This window comes from Dryobates pubescens, chromosome 21 (genome assembly GCF_014839835.1).
Source record: "Dryobates pubescens isolate bDryPub1 chromosome 21, bDryPub1.pri, whole genome shotgun sequence".
In the NCBI taxonomy this organism is placed as follows: Eukaryota; Metazoa; Chordata; class Aves; order Piciformes; family Picidae; genus Dryobates; species Dryobates pubescens.
In genome coordinates this window covers 13,253,053-13,270,791 of record NC_071632.1, presented here as the reverse complement: position 1 = coordinate 13,270,791, position 17,739 = coordinate 13,253,053, and the positions used below count along the sequence as shown (strand labels likewise).

The 17,739-nt window shown below is 39.5% G+C and overlaps 2 protein-coding genes across 2 annotated transcripts in view; one reads left to right on the top strand and one right to left on the bottom strand.

Annotated features, from left to right (window-relative positions):
• Window positions 1-1,545: 1,545 nt before the first annotated feature.
• RNF32 (ring finger protein 32) lies at window positions 1,546-13,122 on the top strand. Its single transcript, XM_054171172.1, is given in 11 exon segments — window positions 1,546-1,595; window positions 2,319-2,349; window positions 2,858-3,128; window positions 4,518-4,522; window positions 5,262-5,333; window positions 7,421-7,459; window positions 7,462-7,547; window positions 9,458-9,555; window positions 10,627-10,717; window positions 10,719-10,745; window positions 12,996-13,122. Coding segments are annotated over 11 exon segments (897 nt in total).
• LMBR1 (limb development membrane protein 1) overlaps window positions 11,368-17,739 on the bottom strand; it is a 64,607-nt gene continuing 58,235 nt past the window's right edge. Inside the window, exon 17 of the mRNA XM_009898582.2 lies at window positions 11,368-17,693. Within this exon, the coding sequence (XP_009896884.2) occupies window positions 17,611-17,693 (83 nt within the window). The 3' untranslated portion in view covers window positions 11,368-17,610. The remainder of the gene's footprint in view (window positions 17,694-17,739) is intronic.

Here is a 17,739-nt window from a genome sequence, read left to right as displayed (position 1 = left end):
ACTGATACATAAATAATTCCTTTCCTACACATCAGAGGGTTTATTTTTGCAAATATTACAGCGTTTACACTTTCATTTCAATGTTAGACAGGAGGAAATCAAACTTTCTACTTTATTTGCTAATTAAAATTTCTCACTACAAATCATGAGAAGCTTATATTGCAAAATACCCCTTTAGTGGTCTTACTGAGTCAGGTTTGGTGTCAGGCTAACTCGTGAGTTCACTTTAAAAACCATTATCTTTTTATTCCTGTTTTTAGAAACAATCAGTGATTTCATGTCATTTTAAAGATAGCCACTTCAGCTGCTTTTTACATCACCCCCTATAGCACACAGAGGTTTTCTCATCTGCAGATTTGACTTAAAAGTAATTGCTTATAATTGCGGAGAAGTGCATCCAGTGGATTAATCACTCCATTGATATGCTGCTCGAAGGACTGCTCTCAGGACAGCCTCACCGCTTGTGCTCAGAAAATGTCAGTTCCACAAGAAAACAAATCTCTCAAGTCAGTAACAGCTGAGAAGGGCTCTGACAACTATTTAAACCCACAAGACCAAAGAAATGGCACAACTGGACTTGAGGCAGAATCCATGCCTGTCCACCTCTTGGGAAATAAAGGGCTGCCGAGTGTAAATAACCAGGAAAACAGCCAGAGGAAGTCTACGCTCTACTAGGGGCTAGAAGTACGTTTGACTAGTTCTGGGTTTCAAAGAAACACATCAGTGATTACTAAAAACAAGTACTTCCAGGTCAGGTAGCCACACCCTGAAGCTTGAGAATTCCCTGAAGGAGCTCCTGCTGTACACTGACCCCTGTCTCACAATCTACCCAAGCCATCTGCTTTTTGCCATGGATGAATGTTGGACACTAGGCTACAAAGGCCTTTCTTTGATCCATATGGATATCACTCATCTGTTCTTTTTGTAGAGAATTATTTTTCTTTAATAGTGACTCTGTAGAGCTGCCAAAAACCCAGGTCACCCAGAATGGCAGTGAGGTAGACCTCCTCAAAATGTAAAGCCACTAGAGTGCAACTTCAAATGGGTCACCATGACTTTGCTAAATGGAGGGGAAAACATAAACCCCCGCCCCACCCAGCCATGCTTACGAAGAAGTGCAGCTGTGACTACCAAACCACCTTAAAGGTGTTTTTCATGTTAGAGCCACCCATGACTAGACTAATCCACACTGGATTACAAATCCGCAGCAAACTGGTATTAATGCAGCACAAACAGCTTGTTCATCACTAGCCAGGGAGGCTAGTTGAGACGATGGCTAAAGGCTGCGTCCTCACTACCATTGCCAGGGAGTTCTGAGAAGCTGGAGAGCTGTCATAAAAGATCCCCACAGGAGGACATTTTTCTGTGTACGGTAATCACAGAGTCTTCCACTCATCTTACCACCTGCTAAGGCAGAAACAGCTCTGAAATTAAAAATAACCATTAAAATTTAAAAATGGTAAGTGAAAAATAGTCTTCAGGCCAAAATGCACACAGAGAACTTCCATTAATGCACTCTACCAGCACCTACATCACAACACAGACATGGGAGCTAAAGAAGAAAACACCAGCCAGCAAGGACAAGACACAGGAAGGTGGGCAGCTTCAGAAGCCATTCACAGGTTGTCTTTATGAGCAGTCAGGCCAGGCCAGGAGAGACAACAGTCCTGGGAGAGGGAAGCCTTCCCCACAGCACCTTCCCACACCCTTGTCTTGGGTGCAGTGACAGGAGAAATAGTCACACACCAAAAGAGAGCAGCAGTGTAAGAGGTGGCTCTTGATTGCCACATCCAGCAATGATGACACCTCATCCTCTGCCGTACTCTTCTGCACTGCCAAGCCAACCACAGGTCCTCTGTCAGAGTGAGGATGTGGAGATCATGGCACAGCAGCTTCAGCCCTAAAGGGGTTGCTAAGGTCACCCTTGCACTACATACCACAAGCTTTCTTGCCTACAATAAACTCATCTGAACTCGGTTCAGTGGGGTTTATGGCTACAGCCATAATTTTTTCATCAGTTCAGCTTGAAATTTGCAATTACTGCCATTCATTTGAAGCTGTTCTGTGTATATTATGGGCAGTCCACTGTGGATGAGATGAGGCTAACAGGAGGGGGGCACAGTCGGTGGTTTATGGATCCAGAGTTAACTTCTGTGCCTGGAATACATTAAGCTGTCTCCCATGGTAGGCAGAGGAGAAAACAAGTGAAATGGTAGAGTTCTGTTTTGCTCTTCATGACACCCTTCCTGCTGAGAAATGCTATTCAAGTTCTTGTACATTTCTGTAGAACCACACAGCTCCTGTGAAACCAGCTAAAGATTAGCAATAGAACATCAGGACTTTTACAAGGTATGATCACATTCTTCTACAATAAAGAAGAAGGGTGGGGAGAAATGGAAGAATAGATAGATAAGCCCATTCCCTGTATAAAATAATATATTCTTGTTTATAGTCAGTGTTCTGGAAAGCAAAGTTAGCCCAAAGGATTGGTTTTAATTATATTGAAGCAAAAATGTGTTTAGGCATGCCAAACTTCTATAGTCCATAATGAGTTTATTGCATATAATCATTCTAGGCTCAGTAATTAAAACTTTTAAATTACTGCTATTTTATTTAAGCTGAATGATAAATCAAAGATTTCATTTGACTTTTTCTACGTTAAACCTAGGATGTGTCAGAAACATCAATCTTAAATTCCATTTTATGGTAATTGTATGGTAGGCTTCAAATCTGGGAGCTGCATGTGTATGGAAGATTTTGACAAGTCAAAAATCCTGGCTAAGAGCAGAATATGTGTTAAAATCATTTATAACAATAATTATTCAAGGTTGTTGTTTTTATTTTCCCCTCTTTTTAGAGCCACTCCTCCAAACAAGAGATGATGGCAGTTGTTGCAGTTGCCTTGCAGGATCACATAATACACAGTCATCAGCTCCAGGATTTTTCATTAGCACATCCTTTTAAGTCAAGGGCAAGGAATACCAAGAACCTTTACAAACCCAAGAACAAAGAAATGGTCACAGCAGTGTCAGGTACTGGACTGAGAAAACAGAACTCTCACCACAAAACCAAGGAAGATGCAGAAAAGGAGAACGTTCTTGATCCCAGTCCTCCACTGCTAACATTAGGTAAACCATTCTGATTTGTGAATTTTTGGTTTTATTTGCCATGAACTAAAATGAGGAACTTGAGCTTTCTCTTCAGTAAGATGATGCAGTACTAAACAGCATAAAACCTTGTTTCAAAATCTGTCAAAATTCAGCACTTTAGGCCAGCAGGTAAACAATAGAGTAGCTCAAATATGCCTTTTCATACCTGAAACGTACTAAAAATATTATTCATTTCTTCTATTATTCTTTTTTTGTATATTGACTGTTGTTGCTTCCTTTACCTTATATTCTTAAGCAACCATCAGTGATTTTAGAACCATCGGATCACAGAATGCCTTGAGTTGGAAAGGACCCTCAAAGTTCATCTTATCCAAACCTCACCCTGTGAGCAGGGACATCTTTAGCTAGATCAGGGAGTTAATTTTGATACTGTATTTATTTGGGGGAACATTTTATAATTAAGCTATATTATTTTTAGTGTATTTGAAATGTTTAGAGGGTTTATTCCTTATGCATAAGAAAATATTTTCTAGTGCAGTGTTAAATGTATTCTTTGTTAATATATGCCCACCTTTACTCTAACTTTAAAAGGTTTGCTTTAGCAATGGTCCTGGGGCTAAACCCAGCAAAAAAATTAACACCTGTAGTTAAATACCTTTTTCAAATTTAGAAGCAAGCATGCAACAAGATAAAAGTAACAGATGTGAGGGCTTGGAATGATGCCTAGTGAGGAAACTCACTTTTAAATGGTATTATAATAACACAGTTGTAGAGAAATGACAGACAATATTGCTTAAAAAGACAAAGCCAGGGAGCATCTGAACAGACCAGGAGTCCACACTTGCTTCCCACCTGTCAGTTTCAGATTGCACTTCCCCTTTCTAAAGGTTTCTACAGTATTCTTGCCATGAACACCTCCTTGTCTCCATCCTGTCAGTTGTCTTGATAAGGCATTTCTTAGAGGACCTTCTGGCTCCACAATTTGCAGTTGTAAGCATAATAAACTTTCATCATCATTAATAATGGTTTTATTTATTCCTTTTCATTAAAATGCCCTTGAGCCCCTCTGAAGATCACGTTGCCCTTGCTATGGTAACTCTCACTGTAGTCCTAGCTCTGAAGAGAACCGTGTAAATCAATGAGGCTCCATACAAGCACAGGCATCTGACTTTTGGAATCAGCTGAGTGTAACAAGTGATAGGACAAAGGTAGTAAGACAAGGTGATCACTTCTATGTTTATCTGGTTACAGTTCTAAAGAGGGGCAGGTTTTTCATTTGGTTCATTTTGAAGAGGAGTTTGAACAAGAGAGGATATTGGGAGGAAAACACAGCAGAGAGGTAGTGGGGTTAACACAAACAAATAATGAGTGATTATGGAAGCTAAAGGTTGTGGTAAAAAAATGTAGCCCAAGTGTGAGCATGTTCTCTGCAATTATTAGAAAAAATATTTTCTCTTTAAGTCACACCATTGCCTGAAATGTCCCATCTGAATGCTTGGGCAAGTGGCTTGAAAGAATGTACTGAAAGATGTTTTGAAATTGCAATTGTTTCTGGGTTTTGTTCATTAGTATTTTCACCTCTAGTCTCACACTAATTTAAAATGCCTATGACACGCTTTCTCTTCTTAATAAGAACTGTGTGGTTCAAACCTTAAAGCCGTGAAAGAACTTTGTAAACACAATTTAATGCAACTTTTTCTTCTTGAATAAAATGGGTTTGGATACACAAGTTGTCTGATGAGGGTCTGAAGGCTTATACAGAACAAACTAGTACTGCTTGTGAACATCTGGTTTATGCAAAGATTTCGATATGAATGAAAGCATTGACCCTTTCCTATCCATTTTAGAACTAAAACTCTCAGCATCATCAGCTTCCATTCTAACTGTTGCACGTTCCTCTTCCATTCTTGTTTTAGCAAACACCATTGAGGCCTCATCATGGACTCATGTTATTGTCATCGGACATTCCTCGGTTTACTTTGGTCAGTCCACACAAGCTGCTTCCTCTGGTCTTCAAAAAATACAAACACCTATTAATTTATCTTGCATCTATCACAGTCTCATTCTACTTCAGTATTTTGTACCAGAACAGGTGGGGTTTTTTATTATACCACTTTATTAATACTTACTTTTATTTTATTTATGGCTCAGAAATTAGACCTAGCTGAGCCTGCTTCCTTGCCACCAGCTGCAGAATGGGTGCAAGTAAAGCAGAGGTCTTGTGCAATATGCAGGGAAGAATTTGCACCTTGACTTCAGGTACATGGATAACTTGTGCATTTGTGTAGACTACATATTTGTATTTCATTTTTTTTCCAGAGTTATGGCTAAAAGTCACGAGTTGGGAGAACTAAAGGAAGAAAAGATGCAAGCGTCAGATGCCACTTCACATTTAATAGCTGGGCCCAGCTATCAGTGGCCAATTCTAAAGTATTTTATACTTAGCATGGCAGAGAAGGGTTGGTAATGTCTGCTCATTTATGAAGTTATGGCAATAGTGAAGAAGATCAAACTTTTTCTCTGTTCTTGCAAAGGAGGTATAGGATATTTTCTGCTTCATTTAAAGTCTTGTTAGATATGATCCTAGCCTTCATTCACCAGAATGGTAAATATTCACTAATTATACAATTTGGGATATATTTTGTTTTCTCACAAGATTTGTTAATTGCAATTTGGTTCAATCTTTATTTTCTATTTGGAAAACAGAAGCAGTGCACTCTTACTACTCTCCTCTTTAGGTTATCTGAAGTACTTGCATTTTACCTTGGTGGCTTTATTCAATGCATGTGTGTATCACAAGCATAAATGCATCAGGCCTTATTAGATCCTCTCATCTATCATCCTGAAAATATTAATCAAAAGGGACAAGTGACTGATTGAAGAGGAGTGCTGCCTCAGAGAGGCGATGATGGTAATTAGAAGAATTATCCCAACTGCTTACAAGTTTCTTTCCACAGTGTATTTTAGGGTGGTTTTTCTCTGCCAGTTGTCCCTTTTAATTTTTCTTGAAGGCTTTTTGCAGCCAAGCCTGTGATGTGACTCAAGGTCTTACAATAACCTTTTGCTCTCTTTTACATCAACACTAACTGAAGGTGTGCAATTGTCCACAGACAGGTGGGGTGGATCTGGCAAAAGAACATTCTGCCAATTTCTGGCTAGCCTGAAAGTCTAAAGCTTGACAAGAGAGAGCAAAAGACAGCACTCATTAAAAAGGTTACTTTAGATTTGGCACAAAAAGGGAAATGCCTCTGGAATTCTTTTTGTCCTTAGTGTTTCATTAGCTTTCCTCCTTCAAGGGGAAAAAAAAAAAAGCCGCTGTATCTGAAAGCTTTCCCTTCAGCTGGCTGCTGGCCATTAATCCTTTTGTGTTTGCCAGCTCAATAGTGCACACTACTTGTTCTGGTTTTCACTCCTTTCCCAGTTTTTCCTTCCTCTAAGAGCCAACTGCCCTTTTTGTCCAACTCTATATCTTTTGTGAGGATGGAGATCATTGGCATTTGGTGGGAATTTAGGTCAGATAAAGGTGAATTTTTCTTGTAGACTGCGAACATGCTTTCTCTTTTGATTGGGGAAGAAGGGTTGGCTTGGGTTTGGGGTTTGTTTTTTTTCCCTATGTGTGAAATGCTGGGTTTGATGTGTATCACTTCCTGAAATTTAACATCTCTGTGGGGAAAAGGGGAAAAAAAATTAATCTGCTTTCATTTTAAGTCTTTGTTTTATAATCTTTTCCTCCACTCAGTAACAGGTGGCATTTGTTGCTTTCTGCCACTCCATGTCTTGCTAACACAAAACCCACATACAGGTTTAAGTTGCAATGTATTAAGCAACTTCTATAGAAGACTGATTTTATTCTCACCAGAAAGGCTGCAGTAGTAACGGATGACCTTTCAGGCAGTTAGTATTTCTTGTCAGTCTCTCTTACCCTTCTGCTTTTAGAAGGGATTCGTGTCAGCATTGGCTGTTGGTTCAGTTAATGACATTTCATGTGAACACGGGGAGATTTACAAAATTCTCTTAGCATTTTCATCATACTATGAGCATCAAGTAGAGTGTTCATGACTGATGAATACACTGGGTTTGCATTCTGTAATCTATCCCATTTCATCCATTCCAGTGATATGAAATATATTGTAAGCAATTGCATTTATTGTTTTCCAGACATGCCTGAAAGCCTTAGAAAAACGTGCAGATAAGAAGTGTTTTGTTCATGACTGATGAATAAACTGGTTTTGCATTCTGTAATCTATCCTATTTCATCCATTCCAGTGATATGAAATATATTGTAAGCAATTGCATTTATTGTTTTCCAGGCATGCCTGAAAGCCTTAGAAAAATTAACAGGTAAGAAGTTTCTTGTCTTGTGTGTAAAAACAAGCAGTGTCAGTGGAGAATAACACATGATGGGGCACACCTGTTTAAAACAAAGCACACTGCTAGGTAAGCCTTACTTCTGCTACAGGTGGTGTGAGTGGACAAAAGCTACTTGTGAACCATGCTCTCATCTGATGCCTGGTTTAGGGAGAAGATCATTGTAAACCAAGGGAAGGTCCCCATTTAAAAGAGATTCCACTTTTAGTCCACAGCACGAGGAAATCATTCTCATATGTAACAGTTCAGGATTTTACAGGGAATAAAATGGCCACTACTTTATCACCTTTGATGAAGTCTTCTCATATGGATTAGCCAGGTTTAAATGAATTCAGCATCAACTGTGATTAAAGGCCATATACTTATTTGTCTTAGTAGCTTTTCAAGTGGGAGTTGAAGATGATTTTTCTTGCTGTTCACTTTAACACTTTTGTGGTTTGGTTAATGAAAACACAAAAGAAATCTTTCACAAGGAACTATCCATTTCCAGATGCTAAAAAGCTTTTCTAAAGAATTAATATTGCCTCTCAAACTTGCACTGTGCTTTTAAAATGCCCCTCCCTAATCATTAGCATAATCAAATGGCACCACACTCAGGGGAGGGAAAAAAATCCAACCAAGCAACAAACATCTAATTTTTAATAACCCTGCCTCCTCTGGAAGGATCACAGAGGTTAAATGTCAAGTTTCATACACTTAAATAACTATCACAAAATAAAAAACAAGGTCTGAAAGATGAGTCCTGGGAAGGACACATATTAGTTGTTTCAGGGTGCTACAGTGGCCCTTATTACACCCATCATTAAATTTTTTTAATAATCTAGATCAAAGGAGATAAGAAAGGTCACTGAAACCAAAGCAGGCTACTTTTTAGCACTGCTGTACACAGAAAGCAGGGTGTTGCTTTGGCATGTTAGGTAGTGAATTTCTTTGATCCTACCTATAAATGTCACTTCTGTATGTCATTTAATTGTGGTGCAGTCCTTTATGGGTGCAGTTAAATCTTTTCAAATGCATTACATTATCTCCAGCTCTGCTAAAAATCTTGCCATTGTTTAGGAAGCAGAGGTAAGTCCTTGTGAAACGATGTACTCGACTCTGGTTTCTTCCTCTCCCCTCCACACGATTTCTCCCAATGATTTTAATTTAAATCTCACCAAACAGTATAATGGTCCTGGAATTTGTTTAGTCGTTTGACTTCCTTTATCACATGGAGATGGTAAACATTCTGTTGCTAACTTGAAGTGGCTCCAAGCAGCAAAACTAGGAGGATATTAAACCAGTAAAAGCTTATCAACTGATTCATTGATATGCTGTAAATTCCAGCCTTTTCATTTTACTTTTGAGGGTTGCCATAAGTCAACACATTAGTAAGCAATTTGCTGACATTGGATCACTTAAAAAGGCTTCCCCGTGGACAAAGTTCACCTCGGTGCTTTGTTTCATCATTTTATTTTATCATAGTCTTGTGCTGCTGTACAGATGACTGATGTAGTTTTGCATTCCAGCAGTGTTTCAAATAGCTTATGCCATTCTATTCAAGTTTTAAGAAGTCACAGACATAAGTAGAAAGGGATGGTGTTTTTAGAATCAATTCAACTAATCAGTTTGAGTTGTTTAAGGGGGAAAAAAAATGTTATTCAGTATGACACTTTAAAACACAGCAGGATTTAAGTGTTAAACTCCAGAACGTGTTAACATTAATGAGTTATAGAAAATGTTTTATTTCCTTCCTGGTCATATCGATGGGTCACACTGATTTGCCAGATAACAAAAATTTAGGATGGAATTTCAATTACACTCTTTGCTTCCTAACCTTAGACTTTGTTTGGTGATGGATGGATATGGGTTGGGCCAGGTCACACTGCAGAAAATACAGGAGTAGCCAAAGCAGATAGTATCTTAACAACAGGGGAACTTAAAAGATCACTGTCTCAGGCAGGAGGACTTTTTCCTCTCTTTTACAATTTCTGCTCGAGGAAGCTTGTAAGAGGACTTTGGGATCATGTAGCAAAACAGGGAAGAGAAACACAAGTGCAAGCTCAGGGGGATCATGGAGGGCTCCTCTCTGGTGAGGGTAAAAGGCACAGGGAGAAACGGAGGCCAGCAATCCCAGCTCCTCCTACCGTGTTCAGCTCTCACTTCAGCAGCCTGTCTAGCATAGTCTCATTCACAAAGACAAGCCAAGTCCTGGAACCAACCACATATTGTGTGCTGCTCTTCAAACAGGGTAAGGGCAGAGTTAACAGATAGTTGCTTTTCCTCAGATGTTGTGGCCTGAGAGGTTATTAGAAAGCACTGCCATGGCCACTGTCACTTTCTGTTACATACCCCTAGCTTTCTTACAAAAACTGTTTGGGTCTGTTCAAGTTTGATAACAGTTTAAATGAAGCCCAAACATAAATCAGGTCCAAATAGATCAACCATGACTCGACATTGAACAGAAACCATTAATTACAAGGCTTAGGTGCAATCTTAACCTGTTCTTCCTGAAATCAGATTTTAAAAGGAACTCAGTTAAGGGCAATTAAATTTGCAAGGTGGGGTAGATTCAGCTCCAGAACCTAGGTAACAACAGTTCAGATAAAACTTACCAAGACTGATATTGTTTAATTAAATACAATCACATTAGCATATTACAGCTTAGTGCATTAGTGTTTCATGCGCCACTCAGGAAGCTCATAGCATCATCATTTGGGATTGTTTGGAGGCCACATGTAAATATTGAAGGAGGTCTGCTGTGGGACTTTTGCTTGGCTGTTTTTTTGTGGCACACATACCACTGAAGGTCAGCGTGCTTGTTTGTGTAGGACAGAGTCTGACTTTTTCCTTTCTTGTCAGTGAACACTCACCAGGGGAGCACAAGATTACCCATCTGCCCTTTGCTAGACATAGAATTCTCTCATACAGCACAGAAAGGGCTGCTGTTCCCCTGTCACACTGTGATTTAAATACGCCCTCTATACAAGGGGGCTCAGGGGATTATTTTATTAAGTTAATGCTGATGTGTCAATTTAATATAACAAGGTAACTAAATCTGATTTGTACTGCCAAATGGCTACATCCTTTCAATGTACTTTTGTGTGAGGGAGCACTTGAAAACTCAAGAAGTCATAAGAGGTCTCAGCATGAATCATACAATAAAAAGAACACATCTGTTCACCTTTGTTCCATCATACCCATCTTCAGGCATTGGAAGAGTTTTCCATGGAAGAACATATTTGTCCTTTATGTCACTCGTTATCAAGAGAACATCCTCAGCTGTTGGTAGGTGTAGCTCGTAGCAAACTGCCTCAGAGCTCAGAGATGACGAGTAGGGAAAGAAGGGAGAGGAATGCAACTCCTCACACCAACTACTGACAGGCTAATTTAGAATGCCACAAAGATTACTTTTCTTTGCTTAAAACTTTAGAAAAGCCAAACTCCATTATGAATCACACTTTAACTTTATTGAAAACACAGTTAAAAAAAAAAATCCTCCTACAAAACATTCAGTGTAACATTTGAAACAAAGGAAAAAACACATTACCACTGCTTTGCACACAAAAAAATTCAACCTAGCTGAGGCAGGAAGCACTGTCATTTACTTTTGTAACACAGCAAAGTATCCACAACTGAGAACATTACATTTCTCTTCTTGATGATCAAACTCAGTCAGGAAGGGTTTGGGGGGGGAAAGGTATGTGCACAGAAAATAGTGCTGATGAAAGTAACATTAAAAGCATTGGTTTTCAGCTGCTATTTTACCTTGGTCTATGACATGTCCATGTGAAAGCTGAGCTTAAGACTGGAGAGTTTTGCAGAGCCTCAAGCACAAGCCAGACCAAGAAGCCACAGCTGATTCTCAGCCTCACACACACACTAAGACTGTGTGCAAATGTACTTTTTTTTTTTTTTGTAAACTGAAATCTTAACCAGTAGGAGAACCTGAAAGCACATGACAGAAGACACCTGCTGCCACTGTTACAGCACCACCAGCAGCAACATCCATAGGCACACTAGTTCAGAGCTGTATTTTTACAATCATGTCACCAAAGCCTATGTGAAGCTGATCCTGTGACGAGATGGCCAGCAGCACTGAGAAAACTCTAACTCCTCAGTGAGAACTGCAGAGACAAAGTGAGAGCAATGGGTGTTGTCTATTTAGGTAACACTGGGTCAGGTTCCTAATCCCAAAAGGAAACCCTGCCATACTTTGTGTACAAATACATGTTCAGATTTCAAATCAACAACCCAAACCTGTCTTTGTTTTCTATCCATTTGTTTTTAAAGCAACAGAAGTCAGGCCAAACAAGATCAAAATACTTTGAAAACAACCTTTAAAAAAGTGGCTCAACTTTTTGTTCTATAAAGCTAGCCAGGAGGAAGTTACTTGTACAGATTTTGTGAATTGAAGTGTTTTGGTCCAGACTGGGAAAGCTTATGGTTAAGGGAAAACAGAAGTCATGCACCAGTTAATTTTCTCCTAAAGCATTTAAACACATCCATCGTATTCACAATACCAGTACCACTGGCATGGCTGGCTGAGTGATCATTTGCTATGGAGAGAGAAGGTTCAAAACATGCTCATACACAAGGTACAGAAAACACATGGAGTCTCACTGTGGCACCATGCAAAGTCTGACTTTGATTGAAAGATGAAAGAGTCACAGACAACTGATACCACAATGCTGTGTCTCCATCTCCAGCCATGTAAGGCTGCAAGGCCCAGTGGGAGCTGCAGGTAGTCTGCACACTACAAGGAAGGGACCTGACAAGTGGTTCCACACACAGTCACCCAACTCCTCAGACTGGCTGGATGAGCACACTGCTCTCTCAGTGAGAAGTGGGACAGTCTCCTCACACTACTGAAAGTTAAAAATATCTACATGCAATGACTAAACCATTTTCATCTCACCCCAAATTTACATTGGGTCTTGGTAATTCACCAGAAGCCCCATTCTACAGGCAGGATTGTTTCAATTAATCTAGTGCTAAAAAGAAGATTAAGTACAAATGAAGGAATAAATACTAACATTTTCACAGTGGAAGAACATTTCTAACCAGGGAATGTCTCTGCACAGATGATGTGAGAAAATAAATACATTAAAATCAAAGCCAGTGCCCTGATATTTCAGTAGCTGGTATCTACAGAAGTACTGAAGATGAGGAAAGCAAAACAAAGCACTGGTCATGAAAGGAGCTTCATCCAGTGATGCTGACTATAAAACTACATGTAATGGGGGGATGAGGGACAGGTGTGAAAGCAACAGCAACACTTGAAGTTCATATACAACAAACATTTAGAAGCAGTATCCCAAAGTGCTTGCATAGGTACAAATGAGCAGTCAGATACCTAAAGCCTTTAAGAATTGAGATTTTCTAGTTTCTATGTTATGTGAGGCCTTCATATGCACACAGTTTTAAATAGGGGGATGCTGAAGTCACATTTAGTATTAATTCCCCAGAAGACATTTTCTCCTTCCTAAGATCCTGACCAATATTGTTGGGCTTTAATTGGCAACATGAAATTTGTAGGAGATCCTCTCTGGATGTTGTCCTGGGGGGTCATGGTTCTACTAAGAACCAGGCAGCATTCTTGAGACAGCAAGAAGCTATTCCAGCACAGTTGTCTGCACAGAAACAACTAGAACAACCTGAATGACTTAGTCTCAACAGAACAGAGCTGAAAGTGATAAGCTACTGCTCAAGAACAGGCATGGGTATCACCTGGAAACCCTGTCCCAGACAAAGCAGACTGACAAACTGCACACCTTGAACAGAAAAGCAGCATCAAAACTTCTAATGAGTGTCAGAGCCTGCTTGCTGGAGATGAGCACACTGGGCAAGGCAGAAAGATGTGGCAGGCATTACCCCCATCTGGGTGACAGCTGTCAGCTTAGAGTGCTATCCCTAAATGGGATGAATTCAAAAGCAGTATTTTTGTAGAGTTCCAATGCTGATAATGTGACAAAGGACTTGCTAGTTTACCAATGGTAAATTCAATATTCAAAAGGTCATGATTTCAGCTCCTGAAATGCCCAGGCTGGGGAGGGAAGTTGATGTATGCAATATTGTCACAAGTCAGCACTAAAGTAACAACAAAAATACTAACATCAGGGGGTAGGGGATCTTACTTCCTTAAAATATTTAAAGGTTCATAGTTCACATCAACACTTTAAGCAAAACTAAGCACATCTTTCAAAAGAGGTTATTAACAAGGCCTTCCTACTGTACTGTCTCTGCTTATGTTACTTTACCTAGATTTTTTTTAAAGTGCTATTTTAAAAACCAGATAAGATGTAAGACAACAGGATTTAGCTGTATTCCTGTACTGGGCATTTCAAAATCGTAGGTGTTAGTCCACTAAGTGTAACTCTCAGCTGCTGTATGTACACCACTGAAGCCCATCCCACTTCTGGAAGAGGAGGAAAAGAAAGTGAAAAGAAAACAACCTAGAGCATTCTTACAAAATTCAAGGGAAGTCACATGCATGAAGTCAACTGCTCTGTTTCTGGCTTATTCCTTCCTAATACAGTTTGTGAATTCTTTAAGAAAAGAGCCATCTTGTCTTTACCACACAGGAGTGGGCACAGGCGAGCACCTAAAGTAGCATCAACAGTTGCAGAGGCACATGGGCAAGCAGGAGATACCTGGTGGGACAAAGGAGGGCTGCATCCCCCTATGCACTTGTCACTACTGGTGACATCCTGGCAAGTGTCACACTCACAGGTGTATTTCACTAAGCACATAGCTGCACGAGCTCCTGGGCTGCCCAGACTCTCACTGCACCAACAGCCATGCCCCTGCAGTACTCAGGTGGTACTTTGGAACCAGACAAGGAAAACAACTTGTCACATCCTTTAATTTCTATGACACTAAAACAGACAACAAGGTAAAAGGTATTGGAGGAACGGGACCAGAGATAAACATCACATTACAGACAGTAAATAGCTTCCTACAGATGCAAAAATATTGTTACTTGTACAGGAACTATTATTTTTCAGCTTAAAGTGGTATGTACGTGTGCTTTATGCTTAGAAACCCCACACTACAGTTCTGCCACTGCATCTAGTATTGTGCTACTGACACAGAATAAAGCCAAGAAATGGCTCACTTAAAACACCTATTTTACATCTATTTTTTGGTCTTGTGTGGTATCTAATTGAAGATGGACGTATTTATGTGCTTTTTGCCTCCTAAGAAGCGAGGCAGATGTTAATGTTACTAAGATCAGCTGTATATACCTTGAAGGTATAGACCACCTGACTCTACATGAGTCAAAAATACGAGGAATGTATCGTCAACATCCAGTAATGAATTACCAGTAGCTTCTATTTAAGTGACCATATGCTTCTGTGAAAAGTACATAGTGACCTCTATCTTACATATAGTATATTTGTAGCACTGTATCTGTAAAGAAGTTTTGCATAAGCTTGTGATTTTTCAAGGCCAAAGGCATATTTTAATGTGGACAGTGTCACAATATAAACATCTGTTTTCACAACAAAACACTGTCAGTAGTTGCACAGGGTAGTTCTGAATTTCTCATCCACCTTGGAAACCATGCAGCAACTTAACCACCTTCCATACTTCAGTGTAAAATCTTCACTAACATAGCCTTAACCCATGCATCTCTGGGTTCTGCAGATGGGGTGGGAACAGGAAAGGCTGTAACATTTGCTTTGAAAGAGTTTTAACGTCTTCCCTGCCACTTCTGTGCTTGCCAGCAGGAACTATCTCTGCTCAATTTAAGCAACTGCCCAACTCACTTTCAGAAACCATACACACATTATAATCCTGTCTTCTGTGTTCTTGGGTCACTGATGCCAGGTCAAGCATCTCTCCAAAAGCACGAAGAGCAAGATTTATGTTGGTTCGCTCCCCTTAGATTCATTCCTTACATTAATTACTTCAGTTTCATAGAGTGTATTTTATATAACTGTCTTTAAGTTACAATAGAAATATTTTAATAAAGCTAACTAGCTTCACACACCACAGCTGACCAGCCCCATTAAGACATGAGGACAATTTTGGTCACACAATCACTTGCATGGACAAGTGGATACATTTCAGTTATTTTTAACTATAATACTAATACATAAGGCTACAAGCTTAGAGAATACCTGAAAAATGCCATTACTAATAAATCTCTTGGTAATTAAAATGTAAACACATTTGAAAACAACTTTTAATTAGAGCTCCCTGGTTTTGGTTGCAGAACTTTTGAGTCAGAAAAAGATTTCTCCCTAAAATGCCAGCCTTAAATTCAAACAACAGAAAAGATGCTTGCAAATCTGAATCAAACCAAGCAACTTTACTTTGTCTTCCAAGACTCAGTACAACACATCAATAGTCACTTTAATAAGCCTTGAGTTTACACTGATCACACACATGAAAAACAACTCTACAGCAGTATTTACATTATGCCCCAGTTCAAGTGAGAAAAGGCAGCTGCAAGGAAAAAAATAATTATAAATCCTCATTTATACTAGAGCTTGATATTTGAAACACTCTAGACAAAAAAAAAAGGCTCACATTCACACACACACAGAGAGCAATAAGGTCTACAGCCTAGAGCAGCCATCTTGGGAGAACAGCCAAACAGCTTCTGACACAAGATTCGTCTTATTTCAGAACCACATTGGAGAACCAGTTGTCACTGCTCCATCACTTATCAGACCTCAAACTGCAGAGACATACTTGTTTTATAGAAATGGGAAATAAACAGCAGTGTTATCTGCCTCACTACACTACAAGCACACACTTTCCAATCTGTTTGAAGATTACTTGTGGCAGAGCAGGACAAAAGTGCAACCAGATTTTGAATACTTACTTGAGGTTTGGTTGGTGGGTTTTTTCTGGACTCTAAACTGCTTAAAGGATTCCAAAAGCTGCAGTAATGCTAAGAAAAGGGATGCTACCACCCACCAATGCCATCCTGAATCTAAGGCCTCTGAGCAGTCCAACTGTAACGCCACAGAAGTTCATTCTGCCATGACTGAACACACAAGTTTTACTTACCAAGCCATCTATGTCATCTCTATAAGCTTAGAATTTGCTATCTACACATATAGGTCTATATACATGGTCATGTGTACATTAAAAACAGGCTAGTGAAAGATACTGCATTATGCCACTGAACAGAAATCCTGGTAACTATTGTATAAATCCAGAGAAATAACTTACTTCAAATTAAAGAAGATTGTAAAAAACTGCAACTGCAGCCTCCTAGGCCTGTGCTACTTGCATTGATTACAAGTACTGCTTATACACAGTAGTTCATCAAGAAATTTTACAGGGATGTACTTGGTAGGGTAAATGACCTCCATGACACAATAGCTTACAGAACTGTAAGAGCTGTGACAGGGGGTCTACACAGCTTTTTACAAAGCATACTAGGCTCAGATTCAACACTGAAGTTAATCTTCATCTTGCACTTCATTCTATTCAGTAAGACATTGTCTGACTACCAGTAAAGCAACCTGGCATTTACAGCTATGAACAGAAAGCTGAAGACACTGGCCTTCGGCCTCCATGACACTAGACTGTGAGCAGCCCACTGCAGTCAGCATGAGAGGGACTGTGATGCCTACTAGTGACTGTCATTTTTAACATGTTCTTAGTGGAAGTGTTTATCTACTTTCAAGGCTGCCTACTTCAGGTAGTTTACATTTCCAGCAAGGGTCATATTGGACTTCAAGTGTATCTTGGTTGGTTTCTTGGGTTTTTTTCTTCCTTTTGGTTTTTCCCTTTTTTTTGTTTTTTAACATTTTTTTAACCAAGTCCCAAAGTTACTCTTTACAGCTGTGTCTGTAACACAGGAGGTACTGCGCATTCAAATGGTAACAGGCTTATGTCTAAAGATGTGAGATTGTCGACAAATGAAAAGGAATGAGTTGTTCTCTTCAGCTTCCAGTCTTCCAAGGCACCTCCTGCATTAACTTACTGGGAAATGAGCAAGTAGAACAAAAGTTCACTGGATACAACAGAATCTGATGTACCTAACTTCCTCAGAAGCACACAGCATGAAAAAATGAGACAAGGCTGGACCCAAACTATCAACTAATAAAATTCATATGAAAATGCTGATGAGATGACAGGAATGCCATGAGGTTGATGTTTCCAGCTCTTGACTGCAGGTGATTGTTAATCACAGTGTTTTCTGATGCCCATTTGCAGACGGCTTTGTCTCCGAGTCTCTTGGATTGTTTGACAGATGAAGTTTATCTAATCCTGCAAAACATTACACAACAAAAGAAAAACTCTCATTCTCTCATCT